The sequence below is a fragment of the Ipomoea nil genome, unplaced genomic scaffold (assembly GCF_001879475.1).
Source record: "Ipomoea nil cultivar Tokyo-kokei standard unplaced genomic scaffold, Asagao_1.1 scaffold2480, whole genome shotgun sequence".
NCBI classification, from domain to species: domain Eukaryota; kingdom Viridiplantae; phylum Streptophyta; class Magnoliopsida; order Solanales; family Convolvulaceae; genus Ipomoea; species Ipomoea nil.
In genome coordinates, this window is record NW_017618908.1 from 4,479,451 (window position 1) to 4,497,500 (window position 18,050).

An 18,050-nucleotide genomic window follows, 5' to 3' on the forward strand; every position below is an offset into this window, starting at 1 on the left:
ATTGAACATGTTTCACATAGTTTTATTGTTACAAATTTCCCTTGTCACGAAAAAACAAAACAAGTACATTGGGGCTTAGCGTAGTTAGTTTGTCGCATGACTTAATGTCATGACGGGAGGCGGCCGTGTGAGAGTTCAAATCGCACTAGAAATATGTATGGGAAAAAGGGCTTAAAGAATGATAGGAGTTTGGAAGACAAATTATTCTGTGGACCTGGGTCCAAATGTTCACCTTTCAAAACTGCAGTCACACAATTTACAAATTCTTTTTTACAGTTGTTATGTGTTTTGACTTAGAAACACAATTTATGTTATAAAAATTCACAATTCTAATACTAAAAATATACAATTATATTTATACGTAGTTTAGGACCAGGATCCACTTTACAAGGTGGACCTTAGTCCATGATATAACAACTCATGATGGAAGATTTGGATTGGATTCCTTGTGCACACATGAATACTATGATTTGACCATATACAATTTATACGTCGTTTAGAACCAGGATCCACCTTGCAAGGTGGACCATTGTCCATGACTCCATGGTATAACAACTCATGATGGAAGATTTGGATTGAATCCCTTGTGCGCACATGAATACTAGGATTTGACCGGTAACTCTAGGAACAGGGTCTTATAAACTTAAAATTAGTCCGATAAAGCTCTGATGACCTAAGTTTAAAAAACAAAACAAGTTGGATCAAATGTTTCTGCCTACATATGTACTAAAAACTTTCTTTCTGCACAAAAGTAGACATCTAGGTCCAAGATATTAAAGCCCAAGTGCAGGTATCATATAATATATTCAAAGCCCAAACTACATTTTCTTTGAAACGTAGACACATTTTCTACCACAAACCACTTCTCTGATCTGCAACACACTCATAATCCAAACTCCATTGACAAGCCAACATGCCCCCAAACGCCACCGCTCTCTTCCCCTCTTCTCTCACCAACAAACTCCGATCATCACTTTCCGGCCCATGAACTACCTGGACATCACCGTCGTTGCCGTCATGGTCTCAATGGCTGTGATGCTGTGCACGTGTCAAGCCACCACCAACCTCCACCCTCTGATCCTGATCCCAGGGAACGGCGGGAACCAGCTAGAAGCAAGGTTGACTGCAAAGTACAAGCCTACAAGCTTGTGGTGCAAGTGGTATCCAGTCAAGAAAGATGGCGATGGTTGGTTCAGGCTGTGGTTTGATTCCAGTGTCCTCTTGTCTCCCCTCACCAAGTGTTTCAGTGAGAGGATGATGCTTTACTATGACTCTGATCTTGATGATTACTATAATGCCCCTGGGGTTGAAACTCGAGTGCCCAACTTTGGCTCCACCCAATCACTTCTCTATCTTGATCCTAATCTCAAGTAAGGCTAATTCTTTAATTTAGCTTCTTAATTGTTGTTAAGGTATTATAGTAATTGTTCATCAAGCAATTAACCATTCAATTCTAGTATAATATGTTAAAATTTTATTAGTGATCATGTGAAATACAACTATTGTGGAATAGTTACTGGGTATGTCTCGTTATGATACAAGAAGATGATAGGGGTAATCTTGTAAATATATCGTTAGGGTTGTTTATAAATATGATACTAGTAATGTTTGTTGGCGTCGGCCGAGTTGGTCGAATTCTACTCTTGTTTGATTGGAAATGTTGGTTTTAAGTAAGACCAGATAGTAAAAGAATTCTGTGACGATTAAGTGTGTTTGTTGGGCGTTCGCCGAGTTGGTCCAATTCTCCTGTTCAATTAGAAATGTTGATTTTAAGTAAGACCAGACAGTCAAAAATTCTGTGATTAAATGTGTTTGATTTATAGTGATGAATGACCCACTAAGAAATAAGCATAGTGCATTGCTGAGATTCATCAATGTTTAGTGCACAATGCTTAGGTTGATATGTTGTGCAGGCACATTTCAGCATACATGGCACCATTAGTGGAGTCATTGGAGCAATTAGGGTACGAGGATGGCAAGAACATGTTCGGAGCACCCTATGATTTCCGGTATGGTTTGGCTGCAAAAGGGCATCCAAGTCAGGTAGGATCCAAATTCCTCGATGAACTCAAGAATCTGATAGAAACCGCCAGCGATTCAAACGGCGGGGAGCCTGTAATCCTCGTCTCCCACAGCCTAGGCGGCCTGTTCGCCCTGCAATTGCTCCACCGGAACCCCATTTCTTGGCGCACAAAATATATCAAACACCTGGTGGCCCTCTCCGCCCCGTGGGGCGGCGCCGTCGACGAGATGCTGACGTTGGCGTCGGGGAACACGCTCGGGGTGCCGCTGGTCGATCCGTTGCAGGTGAGAGAGGAACAGCGGAGCTCGGAGAGCAACATGTGGCTGCTGCCGTCGCCGGCGGTGTTCGGCGGCACAAAACCGCTCGTCGTCACGCCGCACGCCGAGTACACGGCGGATGACATCTCCCGGTTTCTGGCGGACATTGGGTTCTCCGGCGGCGTCTCGCGCTACGAATCGCGCGTGTTGCCTCTGGTGGAGCGGTTGGCCGCGCCGCCGGGAGTGCCGGTGACGTGCATATTCGGGAGCGGGGTTGAGACGGCGGAGACGCTGGTTTATGGGGAGGGTGGGTTCGATGAGCAGCCGGAGATTGTGTACGGCGACGGCGACGGCACGGTGAATATGGTGAGCTTGACGGCACTTGAGTGGCAATGGGGAAATGATACGGTTGAAGTGATCAAGATTCCTGGGGTTTCTCATATGTCAATGGTTAAAGATAAAGGTGCAGTTGATAGAATTCTTGAAGAAATTTCTTCAATCAATTCTAATATTACTACTTCTAGCACCCTCGTTTCAACAAGTTGATTGTAAGTTGTTCCAATGACTTATTAATTATGTATTAATTTAGAATTTTAATTTGGTACTAGAGTTAGATATTTCATACTAGTATAAAGTACATGACACAATTTCGTTAAATATACTATCCTATTACGGGATAAAAGCTAAGAGTGTTCTCATATAAGGGATTATGTTCATTATATCCTATAACGAAAAGATCAATAGTGTCATTTTTTTTTATAGTTTAATTTTATTAAGAGTAAATCTCAGTTCTAGTCATTGACTATTGTGGTGTTGTCACATTTAGTTAGCCTTTGCGCTTTTAATTTTGTCATATTATTCATTACCTTTTATTTTTTTGACAATTGATCTTCTTTTTAGAATTTTGTTATACCACCATTTGATAAATATGATTAATATGTAATTTATCATTCAATTAAAAAATATTATAAGAGAGGAACATGTTGAGACAAGAGGGTTAAATGATAAAATAACATGTTAGCCCCTTCTTTAATAAAAATTTAAATGGATGACTAATTGTCACAATAAATAAAATTCAAGAATATAATATGGCAAAAAAAAAAAGAATTAAATATGGTAGTGCTAGAAGACTAAAAGTAAAATTTGCTCTTTTGTTAATTAGTGATCGAAATGAGAAGTGGAAAATACTTTCTATATTCATAGGGAAAAAAAGGTCAAATAAGCTCTTAAACTTTATACAAGAAGTCAGTTGAAGTGAATCATTTGGCATGAACTCGAGTATCAATTTGCCAAAAAGTCCTCCAATTGTCAGATCTTTTCCTCACAAATACAGCAAGCACAAGAACTACGATATGGGGGTGTTGGAGATGGAATTGATTGATGTAGAGGGCTGGTTAGGGGTAATTTTTGTGTTTTTTATAAGGATATTCCGTCACACCTTGGTCTTAGGTGATAAGGAATGGATGTCGTCACAAAATTGAAAATTATCTTGATAAGCTTAGAGAACATCTCTCAACACACAAGAGAGACAAGCAGATAATCATTTTTTTTTTTTGTTTTTTTGGATACAACTTCAATCATTTATGTCTATGTCTGATTATGTTTAGCCTTTAAATAGGTTGATACATAACTCGCAAAGGGAATACAAAGTGTTTTAAGTATATCAAGAGACTCAGATCTTAATATTAAATTTAAAGTAAATAATGTGCTTTAATTTACCCATATGACTTCAAATTTGGTTTTGATGACTTAATTTCAACCTTTTGCAGCCACGAATTTTAGATCTTTGAAATGATTTTCCCAATTGTTTTTAGGCTAACATGTGATTTCAATTCATGCACAATCAGACTGGCAAATTTCTGCAATAAATTTGCACATACCTTAATTTTATGAGTTTCTTACTATTGTATGGCGCATTTATTTTGACTTTTCCCCTTTTTATTTAAAATGCACTTGCTTTGCTTTAATTTTCAGTATTAAAACTCTAGTGGTATTTGAAATTGCTCTTGTCATGACCTCATCATAAATTAGGTCTTTGAACTATTAAAAGTTGCAATTGAGTTCATCAATATATAATTTTTGACCATCAAAGCCCACAAATGAGATAGTAACTTGTAATAACAAGTCATTAAGGTTTCAGCGATACTCCAATGACGTTCCGATTACTAAATCTGGCGACCCAAGATTGAAGTCTGCCTTTGAAGAAAGCGGCCACTGGTTGCCTTTTCAATGGATAAGGCGACCTGCTCGCACCTTCTCCAAAGGTAGACCAGCAACTGTCGATTGTCAAGTTTAGTAGTCGGAACGTCACTGAAGTCTCGTCGAAACCCTATTGACATGTTATTACAGATCAATATTAAGTCTGTGAGTTTCAATGCTTGAAAATAACATGTGGATGAACTTAATTATAACGTTTAAAAGTGTAGGGAGCTAATTAACTTTTAGTATAAAGTTTAGGGATCTATTTCACCATTTTCCCTATTCATAGCGATGGGATAATCAAGATAAATGGACCAAAAGTCTAATGGAAGGGCTTGGCCCAATGTCTCATCCCAATGCAATTAGGTCCATGGGACCTGGGCCCATTGAGCCCAGTCAATGAGGCTAATTTGGAAGTCAAAGACTAGTCGTCGTCACGCTCAAGAAACTTGACACATACCAAACTTGAACCACTCCGCTTGACCATTGCTCATGTCCAAAAATTTTGTGGCTCAAATTTATTTTAATTTTTTTACTCCATTAAACTTATATTATAACTATGTCCTGTTTACTACCATTTATACTGTTGCTATCATATATGACATCATCATTGTTCATCTAGATTCAACTTTATGTTCATTGAAATTGTTATACATGTCCACTAACTTTATAGACAAGGAGTACGAAAGATAACTAAAATGGTTGACTATGACTATATTTGGTAAACCTAGCTGAAAAGGTAGCTAATAGTTGAAAGTTAAAAATTAAAAAGTTGTTAAGCTAGCTGATTATGCTAAGTGTTTGGTAAAATTAACTTTTTTATAAGTTGATAAATGTAACCTATAGGCGTATTATGGGGGACTACTCTGATGACCCAGGTGCTTTTGATAAATGGGTTACATTATGGAAATTAAGAGTGCCACCTAAATGGAAAACCTTTTTATGGAGAGCTGTGTCTGGCATACTACCCACCACTGATAATTTAATTGTTAAACGAGTGGAGGTGGATCCTATATGTCCCATGTGTGGCAATACACAAGAAAATATTATGCATGCGCTGATTTTATGTGATTATTCTAAAATGGTTTGGAATATTTCGGGATTACCTGTTACGAATATCCAAACTAATTTTTTCCAATCATGGTTCATAGGCATGATGGACTCGTTGTTAGAGGGGCAAGTATGCCTGGCAGTTGGGATCCTCTACTACTTATGGCTAGCAAGGAATTCGGCGTTATGGGAGAGAGCCTTGCCACGGCCTACGGCTACAGTGAAGAAGGCGGTGCTGACCAAGGAGGCCTTCACCAGGCTGAGACGAGTGGCGGCACAGCCGAATGCTACAGTGATGCCGGAAACCGAACCGTATGGGCTCAAGTGCTATTTCGATGCAGGCTACAGACAACACACGGGGGAAGCAACGTACGGAGTTGTGTTACTCAATCACGAGGGTGTTTTTATGGCAGCCTCGGCGGGGACACTACCTGGTGCCTTTTCACCCATTATGGCAGAAGCCCTAGCATGCAAGGAAGCCCTATCGCGGCTTAAAGGGCGCGATATACAGAGGGTTGATCTAATCACTGATTGCATGGAGTTGCGTAACATGATAATATCAAGAAGTACCGGAATACGATCGTATGTTGGGGTCATTGCGGACCAGTGCAGGACAACTATGTCATTATTTAATTACTGTCCTTTACATTATATTTCCAGAACTGCTAATATGCATGCTCATACACTAGCTTCGTTAACATTCGATCAGGAACATCCTATGTACTGGGATGTAATCCCACCTGACTCTATTACTATGTTCGTTCATTAATATACCAAAGTATTTGGCTTTCAAAAAAAAATGTAAAGAGACTAAAAATGACATCTTCATAAAATTTAAATAGTTTTAAATTTAAATAGGTTTGTGTACGTATTAAAATTTAACATTTTGAAATGAAACTATTAGCATAATCATGATCTAGCATCTCATAATGAATTAGCAAAATTGTTGCGAATCTCCTTCATCTCAATAGAGGTCTCACTTAAATTTTCGTTGAAGGGCGGTGAAGAGTTGCGGAAGAAAATGATTATATTAAAAATATAAGAGATGATAAAAGACCAAAATAGTTTTAATTAGGAAAGGTAAAGAATGTCATTTATTTAAAATAATAACGATTAAGATGAAAAGAAAAAAAAATTATGAATCTACTAGCTTCTTTTTTAAACTCTACCTTAAGCTCTTATTTTAAGCTACTAGCTTATTTTGAGAACATTACCAAACAAAGCTTATATTTCATTAGTAACTTAAAATAAGCTATAAACTTCTAAATAAGTTATGATGCATTTTTTTTAGTGTGTTACTGTGTTTTTTGTGTATTTAATTATTTATGCATTTCATTGTTGTGTTTTTTTTCCTAACACTATTGCACTGTTGGTGTATTTTGTCAAGCGACCGCAAGAGAATGTGCGATCGCATTTGAACAAAAGTGTATATATATATATATATATATATATATATATATATAATAGTTCAGATTTTTTGAATTCACTCTAAGGAGCTAAGTAAATCAAGTTAATCTAGATTTGATATTTGACATCAGAATGTACACTTTTACACAAATAGATGCTAACCTAAATTCAAACACTCGATACTAATGATATGAATCGAACCGCTATTTTATTGCTAGAAGCAAGTATTAAGTGATGTTTGTCCGACATCTTAATATATATATTATATATATATTTGATTTGACTGAAATCACACATGCATACATCAACATCGTTTAGGCAAGTCATCATTCACGTCAAATGACACACCATATGGAGTGGAATTATTAAGGCAGAGTTAGTCAACTAAGATTTTGTATTGTTCCAATCATTACACTACCACACAAAAACATAGGTGAAAGAGGACCAGTCAACCCAGCTGGGACACCGGTGGAAAATGGTGGGAGTGCCCAAACTTTCAAAGAAGCATGCATTTGGAATAATGAGGAGTTGGGAAGCCAAGGAAATTAAACCACAACTTACAAATACATTTCCCATTTGACTAAAGTATTTTAAGTTGCGTTTATTAATTACAAAAAATTCAATAATTTGAAAAATGGAGAATGTAGAATAGAAAATTGAAGGAAAAAAAAAAGGAGGAATGAATTGAAGTAAATGTAGCTTTATTTTTTATTTTTTCTTATTAGCTTTTCTATTTCTTTTTCTCTTTTTTAGATGACAATGAAAACTTGTAGTTGTACCCACTCCTCGAGGGTGTGCACTGAGTAATTAAATCTCACTCTTGTGTAATAGCTTGTAAACTACACAGGAAAGGTAAATCACACTATGAAGTCTTGTACAACTGATTTGACCAAGAGAGTATTGGTAATAATTAAACTCATGACCTTTAGGTACTAGAATAATGCTCCACATATATCTTCTGTATTTCTTTTTTATTTACATGAAAGCACGAATCTGCCATCCAAATGTGCGCTCTTGGTGAAGCCGCCTTGTGACCATAGTTAGCAAAGGACCACAAATCCCCAATGAGGTAAATCAACATAAGTTACCCAAAACTAATCAGTTTAAATTAAGAATACTAATAGATGTACAACTCACGTCAGGAATTGAATTTAGAACATTATGTTATCAAGCAATTTAATTATGTTCATAGAATTTTGAAGATATTTATTGTCATGTGGGTTCATAGATGTCATCTTCCAAGAGAATAAAATGGCATGGGAATTCAATTCCCACTAACTCATTGGTTGGTCGCCTGTGTAGTGGAACAATAATTTCATGCATACAACCAAATTGACTCTACCTAATTAGAGTTGTAATTTGTCGTCTAACTTTGCACAATCTTATAGGTTATTAACATGCAAATATAATCTAAATTTGCATACAATATATTACATAATTAAACAGTTAATAAAAAACTCTAGTATATCTTATGTGTAAAACCATTATAACAAATAATAAGATCGAACTAAATACAACATTTCTAAACAAACTAAGACGAACTAGTCTATAGAAAAAATTATGCACCATAACCTTATAGTGAAGTTCAAATTTACGGTCAAGGGTTCTAGTCTCACAATAGAAGAGATTAATAACATGTTTAGTTTGCTAAATGAAATTCGGGAATATACACTACAAGAAAAATGTTCATAGACAACACTCAAAAAACAACCGTTATAACCTATACCTACAATATACAGCAATATATAGATAAAATTGTTGTCTTTGAATATACCTCAAAAAAAAAAAAAAACAATTATATATGACAACGGTGAAAAACTGTTAGTTGTCTTATACATGGTTGCAGTAGGCGCCAGGCGCTAGTCGGGCGCCCGGACAGCGCCTAGCGCCTAGGCGGCGCTAGGCGGGCGCAAAAAAACAGTGGTAGACTTGCAGTTTGATAATTTTAATGAGGTTGTTTTCAACATTTAATCAAATAACACATCCAAATAAATGAATTAATGATAATTCATAAGTCATAACATCAAAACAATGGTTTTTTTTTTAAAAAAACCATTAAAACAATATTAAAAATAAAAAATACTCAAATATGAAATACTCAAATACTTCAATCATTCAAAGATTCAAAGTATCAAACTAGTCTACGAGTGTATATATGTAATATTATATATATGTATGCGCGCGCGCGCACACACACACACACACACACACACACACACACACACACACACACACACACACACACACACACACATATATATATATATATATATATATATATATATATATATATATAATAAAAAAATAGACCGAGCCGATCGACCGAGTTAGGCGCTAGGCGAACGCCTAGGCGGCCGCCTAGAGGGGAAATCGCCACGGTCTAGAGGCGCCTGACGCCTAGACCGATTTTTACAACCCTAGTCTTATATGAAAAAGACAATGGTTAAAAATAGTTGTCTTTGAATAGTGGTCTTCAACTATGCATCCATCCATAATAGTTTTTTCTGAGATCCTAAAGACAATGATTTTTCACTCTTGTTGATGAGCGTCTTTCTTGTTGTGATAAATCTTATTGAGCATATTGAAAAAGACTAAAACTAGAATAAAAATCCTATTCCATTATTTAATTCACGAGAGAAATAAACTTCAAAGATTTTATTTCGATAGTTGATTGGCTTAATGAATACAAATAGAATAACCATTCAAAAATATAAATACTCTTATCAAAAAGTATTTTATATATAAACTTAAATATGTAAATAAATAAAGTATAACTCATAATTATTATGGTTGGACTTATTATATTAGACCCATTCACAAGTTTGGTGTATTCAATTGGATACAGGTTTAGTATATTAGTATCTATGGACTGGCAGTTCACTTAACCTTATTTATTTAGTATTAATTGGGTTGATATACCAGTAATTGACCTAGGAGTACAATATTATTATCCTTTCGGAGAAGTTGTTGAATGGATGCCTGGTTGGTCATGACCAAATCAATTCAACCTTTTGTGTGTGTTAACCATGTCCTACTCTTTAAATTATATTTGACCATACACCCAAAACAATTAAATGAATTAATTACATGTTTGATAGAATGAAATTGTAATTAATTTCCAATATAATTCTTAAGCTTGTGAATTTTATTGTTCGCTTTGAGGGAAATTGCAATTCCTTCCTTTCATGAAATAGAAATTCCTACCCCTCCTCTATGAATAGAAATTCCACTCCAGTGAAAAAAAAAAAAAAGAAGAAAAAACAAATAATGTGTGGATAGTTTTGTTCTTGTTTTGTTAACTCTACACAAGTCTTTATTATTATTACCATTTTGGTTAACGTCATAGCTGGGGACTAAATTGGTCAATTTTAAAAGTCACGAACTAAAATGGTGAAATCCTCATAATTGAAAGACCAAATCGATAATTAACTCTATTTATTTATTATATGGAGTCACTATTTTAAATTAATATTTCAAATTTTATACACATTCTTTTAAACTTAACGCTTCAAATAATAATATTATTTAAATAATGATTGTGAGTTTCATTCGTTAGATATATACTTAGATATGATCATTTAATCACATAACCTACCCCTCAGAGCTTCCGCAGTGGCGCACACGCTCGGGGCACTTTGTTCAAGCATGAAGCATTGAGAAATGAGAATAATGATAAAATATAAATATAATAATGAAGTTGCACATTATGTTCTGATCTGGGCAGATCAAGCAGCCTTAGCTTGCGTCAATGAATTCCTAGTCAAATCCACCATTCTTGAGATGAGTTCTTGGATAAGGTTACTGCCCTTTAAAAAATACCACAACTATACTATTATTAATATTAGTAAAAAGAAAATAAAATTCTACAATACATTTTTTAAAAAGATACAAAAAATTCCTGCAAGAATTATATATTTCGATCACAATTCACGATATTATATTCTCAGTAGTATCGATAATTGTAAAGTAAATTTTGATTCCTATTATCTTATAAATAATCATGTTTCGAGCTGAATTCCTAACCTTATAAGCACTAGTATAGTAGTATAACAAGTTCTAAGTACCTAACCGATTAAGACTCATATTGTGGTTTATCTAATTCTCTTTCAAAAGATCCTTGGAATGGGATAATATGGACCTTTAGAATTAAAACTTAACTTTTAAAAAAATAGTAAAAAATAATAAATAGAACTCATATTGCAATTTAAAGATCGGAGATTTGAATTTTGTAAACGGGCGCCATGCATGTTAAAGAGTTTTGTGTTAGACTTTTTTAAAAATAAAAGATAAAATTTGAAAGTATAACTTGTGTTGAATCTAAATACACTGATGAAAATTAGATACTTATAAAAAAAGAAAAAAAAAAACTCAAGATACAACCTCGTAATTTTTTTTATTTTTTATTTTTTAACTACCTCGTAATGTTTAGGTATGGTATTATAAAAAGTAGTTAGTGCGATTAATTATTGTGATTAAGCAGTAAATGGGTAATTAAAAAAAAAAAGTAAAATGGGAAGTTGTAGAAAACAAAAGAAAAGAGACAGGGCGTGATGGGGGAGCAAAAGACGACGAACACACGCTTCCCGTCGCCACGTGTCCCTGTCCTCCCCTCAGTCAAACCAATTACAAATAATTATTAATTATAATTATAATTAAATCTAAAAACACAAAAGAATTAGTGTTTGACTGGTCAAATTGCTTAGCTGCCACTTTCTGAAAGGCCACGCTCCATTTCTGGATCCCAACTACCTAAACCCCACGGATCTCCAACCTCTCTTTCCCCCACAAATTTTAAAACAAAATAATTTTTGAATCATATTACGTCACCGCCATTATAATCATTATCTAATATAATATTCACACATAAGGTATTATTAGCCGTGTTATAAAAATTGACCGCTAGGCGCTAGGCGTTCCTAGGTCGAGACAATTTTAGTCCTAAGTGATTTTTAATTAGATAGTCGACTATGCATCAAATTGGGTGTCTAACTCCGCCTAGTTGGCACTCAACTAGGCTAAGTCGGCACCAAATTCGGTCGAGTGGTATTTTTTGTCTGCTCAGTTGCTCATCTTTTATATTCCTCCAGCCATATATTCAACTAATCATTTAACATATGTAGTTGACTAGTTTGTGAGATTATAATAGTCTAACAATTCACAATCCTAAGTGGAAAAAGTGAAGACGATATACTCAAATTACTTGACCGCCTAGGCGCTAAGTGCCCCCAAACGTACAACTAGCACCTAGAGCCTTCTACAACATTGATTATTAGTGTATGAAATTTGTTTCGTATTTAATTTTTAATAAGTTCTTGCAAAAATGACACATTTTTATCATTAAATTATAGAAAAAATAATACTTTTAGTTCTGCACACAAGTAAAGGACGAAAATAAATAATTACTATGCAAAAAAAATGATGGGTGAAAAGTGATGACTATATAATCAAGGAACAATAAGTAATATTTTTCTACAATTCATATATGAAAAATGTCATTTTTGTCTAAATTCTTTATTAATTCATGCAATAGTTAATCAACTCAAACTATCAAATTCACATATAATCAATAAAAATACAAAGTTTTTCTGTCTTATATACCTTATATATAGATAGAGCCACATAAGAGATTGACCAATTTTGATATGAAAAAATAACATTTTTCTCAATGTTAATTAGTTTACTTTCAAAAATTAGAGTAAAATTCACACCATACTTTAAAAATTATACATTACCATTTATACCATGATATAATACTTTGTGTGTGAACTTATTTGCGTTTGATTATTACGTACACTCCATTAACACATGACGAAGCAACGTGACCATTGCTGCACAAGAAATTAATTATTACAAATAACTTTAAAATAAGAAAATAATATATATTTGTTTAAAAGGTATGATTTACATTTACTAAGTAACTTCATTAAAATTTGTTTTTTAATACAAAAATAAACTTATTTAAAAAAAATGCAAATAAAAGATTGTGTGCAAGCAATTGATAAAGAAATATTTGGAGTATTGGCATTATATTTATGATGAAAGGACTGTATTATTTCCCCATAAACTATGGCGCACGTTAATGCTGCAAAACGCATTAACTTCCCTTTTCTTCACCATTGGCATCCCCCTCCGTGACGCCATCTAAAACTGCCAAATGCCCATTTTCTTGCCCTAATAAACATTTTTTTTTTTTTTTTGCATTTTATTTCCCCTACGCCAAAGGAAAGGAAAGGAAAACCCAAAATGGACAATAATATTAATACAAACAAAGTCTTGAGTTTCTTCTCCCTTCAACAAACCCATTCCACATGTTTTATGGTGTTGTATCGGGTAAGATGAGACTAATCTTATTAATTTTCGATTATTAGATCTCAACTGGGAAGAACTATTAAGGGTGTTGCTGCATACACATGAGGGTATGCACTAAGTAAATCTTGCATTGTGATCATAATTGACAAATGATTATCAGGAGGTAAATTAATTTAGATTACTCACAAGTCACAATTGATCGGCTCAAATCAAGAAAGCTAAATAGACTTTTCTCGTTAAAGTTGAACTTATAATATTATAATTACCAAATTAACGGTCTAACCAGTTTAGTTAAATTTGTTTAAAATTTTACACATTAAAAAAATGATGATGCAATAAAAGATGTTTACAAAATTTGAAAATTGTCTTGGTACAATAAATATACACTGCAATTAAAAATACATCCAAAGAGAGCAGATTTCCTTTTTATCCAGCATAGGAGTTTGGACCCATTGTACTGTGGTCAAATTACCCACTGTATGAGGGAATTTTTTATTGGTAAAAGTTTGAAGATTTCTGGTAGTTGTAATTTCTTTAATGGGTATAATTTAAAGAAAAAAAAATAAAGAAACTTTTTTGTTGTAGGGTTTCAACTTTCAAGTACTTACCAGGCCAGACCCCATTAACAATCAGTAGAGGTGAGAAAGGGGCTGTCTCTCTCTCTCTCACACACACACTCAAAGTGACCTCATACCTCCTCTTTCTCTCTCCTATCCCTTTGTATATTTTCTCCCACACTTGGTATGTTTTCTCAGCTCTCCCATTCTTTCTTGCAATTTTCTTGAAGTTTTTTTGTTGAAAATCTAGGGGAGAAACTGTTTTTTTTCTTAAAGATTGGATTTTTGGGGGTTTTCTTATCTGGGTAGGACTGATTGTTTGTGATTCCAATCTATTTTGAGAGAGTGGAAAGATTAGAGTAGTTGGGCTTTGGGATTGGGGAAGTAAGATTAGCAATTCATCTTATTATCATCATAGTCTTTGATCTTGATAATGATGGTGAAAACGAACACTATGACTCTTTTGACCGGGGGAAAAGAGTTGAGATAAAGCTCAAGGAAAATAAGGAAAAGAAGGAAAAGATGTCCCCCTTGGGTGTTGATTATTGACTGTGGGACTAGTGTGATGTCAATGACCCAGAAAGTGAAAGAGAGAGAGGGCCAAATAGTGTGAGAAACTCTCTCTTTTCTTCTCTCCTTTTTTCACCCACACGCTTCAAGTTTGGTCCCTGAATTTGCTGTGTGGTGAGGAAGACTGTTTCTTGAATTCTTGAATTCTTGATTGTGTATTTAAAGGATAGGGTTTGAGTTTTTGGGCAAAACCAAGGGTGTAAGATGCCTATGTATCAGCCAGGAAGAGGGGGGAGGGGGGAGTTTGAGGTGGGGGGTGGTGGGCAGGTTCTGGATCTTGAAACTGCTGTGAAAGATGGGATTTTGGGAGGTGGGGGGGTGGTGGGTGTGGCAACTCAGGTTGACAAGAAACCTAGTCTTAGGACCATGATTGAAGAGCTTGATGCAATTGAGGTTCCTGCGGTGTTCATTTGCCCAATTTCTTTAGACCCAATGCAGGACCCTGTGACCCTTTGCACAGGGCAGACCTATGAGAGGTCCAACATTCTCAAATGGTTCTCTTTGGGGCACTTCACTTGCCCCACCACAATGCAAGAGCTTTGGGATGATTCAATCACCCCTAATAGCACCCTGCACCACTTGATTTACACCTGGTTTTCCCAGAAGTTCTTGGCTATGAAGAAGCGGTCCGAGGATGTCCAAGGCAGAGTCTTGGAGATTCTTGAGACTCTCAAGAAGGTTAAGGGTCAGGCTAGAGTTCAGGCGTTGAAGGAGTTGAGGCTAGTCGTGTCCGGGCACGATTCCGCCAAGAAAACTGTGATGAGCAATGGCGGGGTTGCTCTGATTAGCTCGTTATTGGGCGGTTTTACCACTCACGCTGTTGCTTCCGAGGCCATTGGGATTTTGGTTCACTTGGATCTCAACTTTTACGGGAAGAAGGATTTGGCGCAACCATCCAAGGTTTCGTTACTAGTGGATACGTTGAACGAGGGGTCAATCGATACGAAGATCAATTGTGTGAAACTGCTTGAAATGTTGATAGAAGGGAAGGATTCTGACTCGCAAATCGTGTCAAGTTTAAGTCTTTCGGTAGGAGTGTTGAGATTAGTGAGGGATAAGAGGCACCCGAACGGGGTCCTGGCAGGCCTCAAGATGCTCAAGATAATCGCCTCATATGAATCGTTACGAACCTCGATTGTGAACGTTGGGAGCATCCCTCAATTGGTAGATGTCTTGCCTAGTTTGAATGCAGAGTGCTTGGAATTAGCCCTTCACGTTCTCGAGCTATTGTCTACCCTCCCGGAGGGCGCATTGGCTCTCAAAGATTGCCCCCGAACCATCCCCAACACCGTGAAGCTGCTGATGAAAGTCTCCGAGAGCTGCACTCAATCAGCTCTCTCGATATTGTGGGAAGTTTGCAAGCTCGCACCCGAGAAATGTTCCACGCTCGTCGTTGAAGCTGGGCTCGCAGCGAAGCTCCTCCTCGTGATCCAGAGCGGCTGCAACCCGGTGTTGAAGCAACGATCAGCAGAGCTCTTGAAACTGTGTAGTCTAAATTACACTGCCACCATTTTCATTTCCAAGTGTAAACTTACGAAAACAATACAATGAGACATGCATTCGTTATATCGTTTATTTGCACACGAATTTTCCCCCCCTTCACCAAGATCCCGACCCCCGGTCTTGGATTGGCTTAGCGTCGAGGTGCCATTCTTGTACATACTTCTTACAGCATTAGGTTTCGTCGAAAAGGCGCCATAGCTATTTGCTTGATAAAGAACTGCTTATTGCCATTAGTTCGGTGACAGTTTTTCAATATAATCTGCTCATTTTGAGTATAATTTTCACACTGTCACTGTCGAGGTTCGAATAATGGTAACGGGTAAGATTGGTAGAGTTGGGTCAAACATGTTTATAGCAGAAATCTCGACCACCGCACGTACACTCCTCGGACCTAACAAAAGAGAAAAAGACTAAAAAACACAAAGAAAAAAGAGCAGACAAGTGGAGGAGGTTACCTTAAAAGGGGAGTAAGGGATAAGTTTTTGTTGGCATTGCAAAATTGAGAGGTTTGACTGAGACCAAAAGACTAAAGTCTGACGAAATTCTAAGATAAAATAAAATTTCTGGTCGAGTAATTCAAGTGGTCGATTAATTAATATATATAGTAGTAAAGACCTCTTGTGTTCATTATGAGATCAGTGAATAAAGTCGTTCATGCCTTGGCTAGGGCTGTTAGTTCTCATTCTGGTCCGAGATCATTGAACATTTAATTTAATGAAGTATTCGTTTTGGTTTTCGAAAAAAAATAGACCTCTTGTGTTAAGAAATTGCAAGACAAAAATAAAAAGAAGAGAAAATTGTCCTGTTGAATAGTTCAAGTGACTGACTAATTAAACGTTAGTGCGGGTGAAAATCTCTTGTGCATTGAAGTGTATAAGCGGCGGGAATTAGGGAAAATTTGGGTTGTCAAAAATAATTTTAAAAAGCATATAATAACGTCTCTGTGGTGAAACTGTTAGAAATATTCTCTTGGAATGGATTTAAAGCTGGAAAGGGGCAACATTGTCCTCCAAATTGGTGTTCTTTTATTTACTTTACCATAAAGCCACAAGCTTTAATTTGCCCCTTAATTATTCTCCATCTTTCATTTCATTCCATTTCCATTTCCACTCCCATATATATATATATATATATATATATATATATATATATATATATATATATATATATATAGGGAAGGGTTCAGGTGTGGGTATAGCTTCCCGTGCAGTTGTGTAGTTAGATCTGAGCTGTTGATCAAATTTAGATCAACGGCTCAAATCAATGAAAATTTAAAAAAAAAAAAAAACGCGTGTCTGAAAGAAAGAAGCATAAGCTAAAAATAACGCACCTTAAGTGATAGAAACATGCACTTTAAGTGTTAGATCTTAAGCACAAACTCACGCACATTAAGTACAAAACTCACACACATTAAGCACAACCTCACGCACATTAAGCACAAAACACACGCACTTTAAATATTAATTCACAGACTTTAAGTTTCAACAACTATTGATATTAAGCACAAACTCACGCACATTAAGTACAAAACTCACGCACATTAAGCACAACCTCACGCACATTAAGCACAAAACTCACGCACTTTAATTATTAACTCACAAACTTTAAGTTTTAACAACTACTCACATCAAGCACAACCCCACGCACATTAAGCACAAACTTCACGCACCTTACGCACAAACCTCACGCATATTAATCACAGATCCGCTCAACTTAATTTTGACCTAGATGCAAAAATTACAAATTTGCCACCACGTTTTTTAAAAAAAATTTGGTAATCCTGGACGTTGATTTAAGCGAGATAAATGGCCCAGATTAAACCACACAACCGCACCTGGGCACCTTAACCGCACCAGAACCTAATTATATATATATATATATATATATATATATATATATATATATATATATATATATATATATATATCACGTATAGACTAATTCAGTCATGTCTCGATCAAGTTCTATTTGAAGTATCTTTTCTAATGGATTTAATTCAAACACATATAAACACTATGAGTCTATGAATATTGGAAGGTAATATTTATCTTTTTCAATTTACTCTTCTTTCTTTGTTATTTTCTTTAGTATTTTTTAAATTCATTTTTTTTGTGTTTAATTATATTTTTGATGAGTTTTCAAATATATAAATTGTATATGCTAATATTAAATTAA

General features: G+C 35.6%; 3 protein-coding genes across 3 annotated transcripts; all 3 read left to right on the plus strand.

Annotated features, from left to right (window-relative positions):
* Nucleotides 1-805: 805 nt before the first annotated feature.
* On the plus strand, nt 806-2,885 carry LOC109153348 (lecithin-cholesterol acyltransferase-like 1). Its single transcript, XM_019301255.1, has 2 exons — nt 806-1,370; nt 1,914-2,885. The coding sequence occupies exons 1-2, from the start codon at nt 985-987 to the stop codon at nt 2,824-2,826; spliced, it is 1,299 nt and encodes a 432-aa protein (XP_019156800.1). The 5' UTR covers nt 806-984; the 3' UTR covers nt 2,827-2,885.
* Nucleotides 2,886-5,332: 2,447 nt separating this feature from the next.
* LOC109152759 lies at nt 5,333-6,298 on the plus strand. Its single transcript, XM_019300406.1, has one exon. The coding sequence runs from the start codon at nt 5,333-5,335 to the stop codon at nt 6,296-6,298; it is 966 nt and encodes a 321-aa protein (XP_019155951.1).
* A 7,560-nt stretch (nt 6,299-13,858) lies between these two features.
* LOC109153297 (U-box domain-containing protein 30-like) lies at nt 13,859-15,955 on the plus strand. Its single transcript, XM_019301185.1, has one exon. It carries the CDS (start codon nt 14,577-14,579, stop codon nt 15,921-15,923), a length of 1,347 nt encoding a protein of 448 aa, XP_019156730.1. The 5' UTR covers nt 13,859-14,576; the 3' UTR covers nt 15,924-15,955.
* Nucleotides 15,956-18,050: the final 2,095 nt, after the last annotated feature.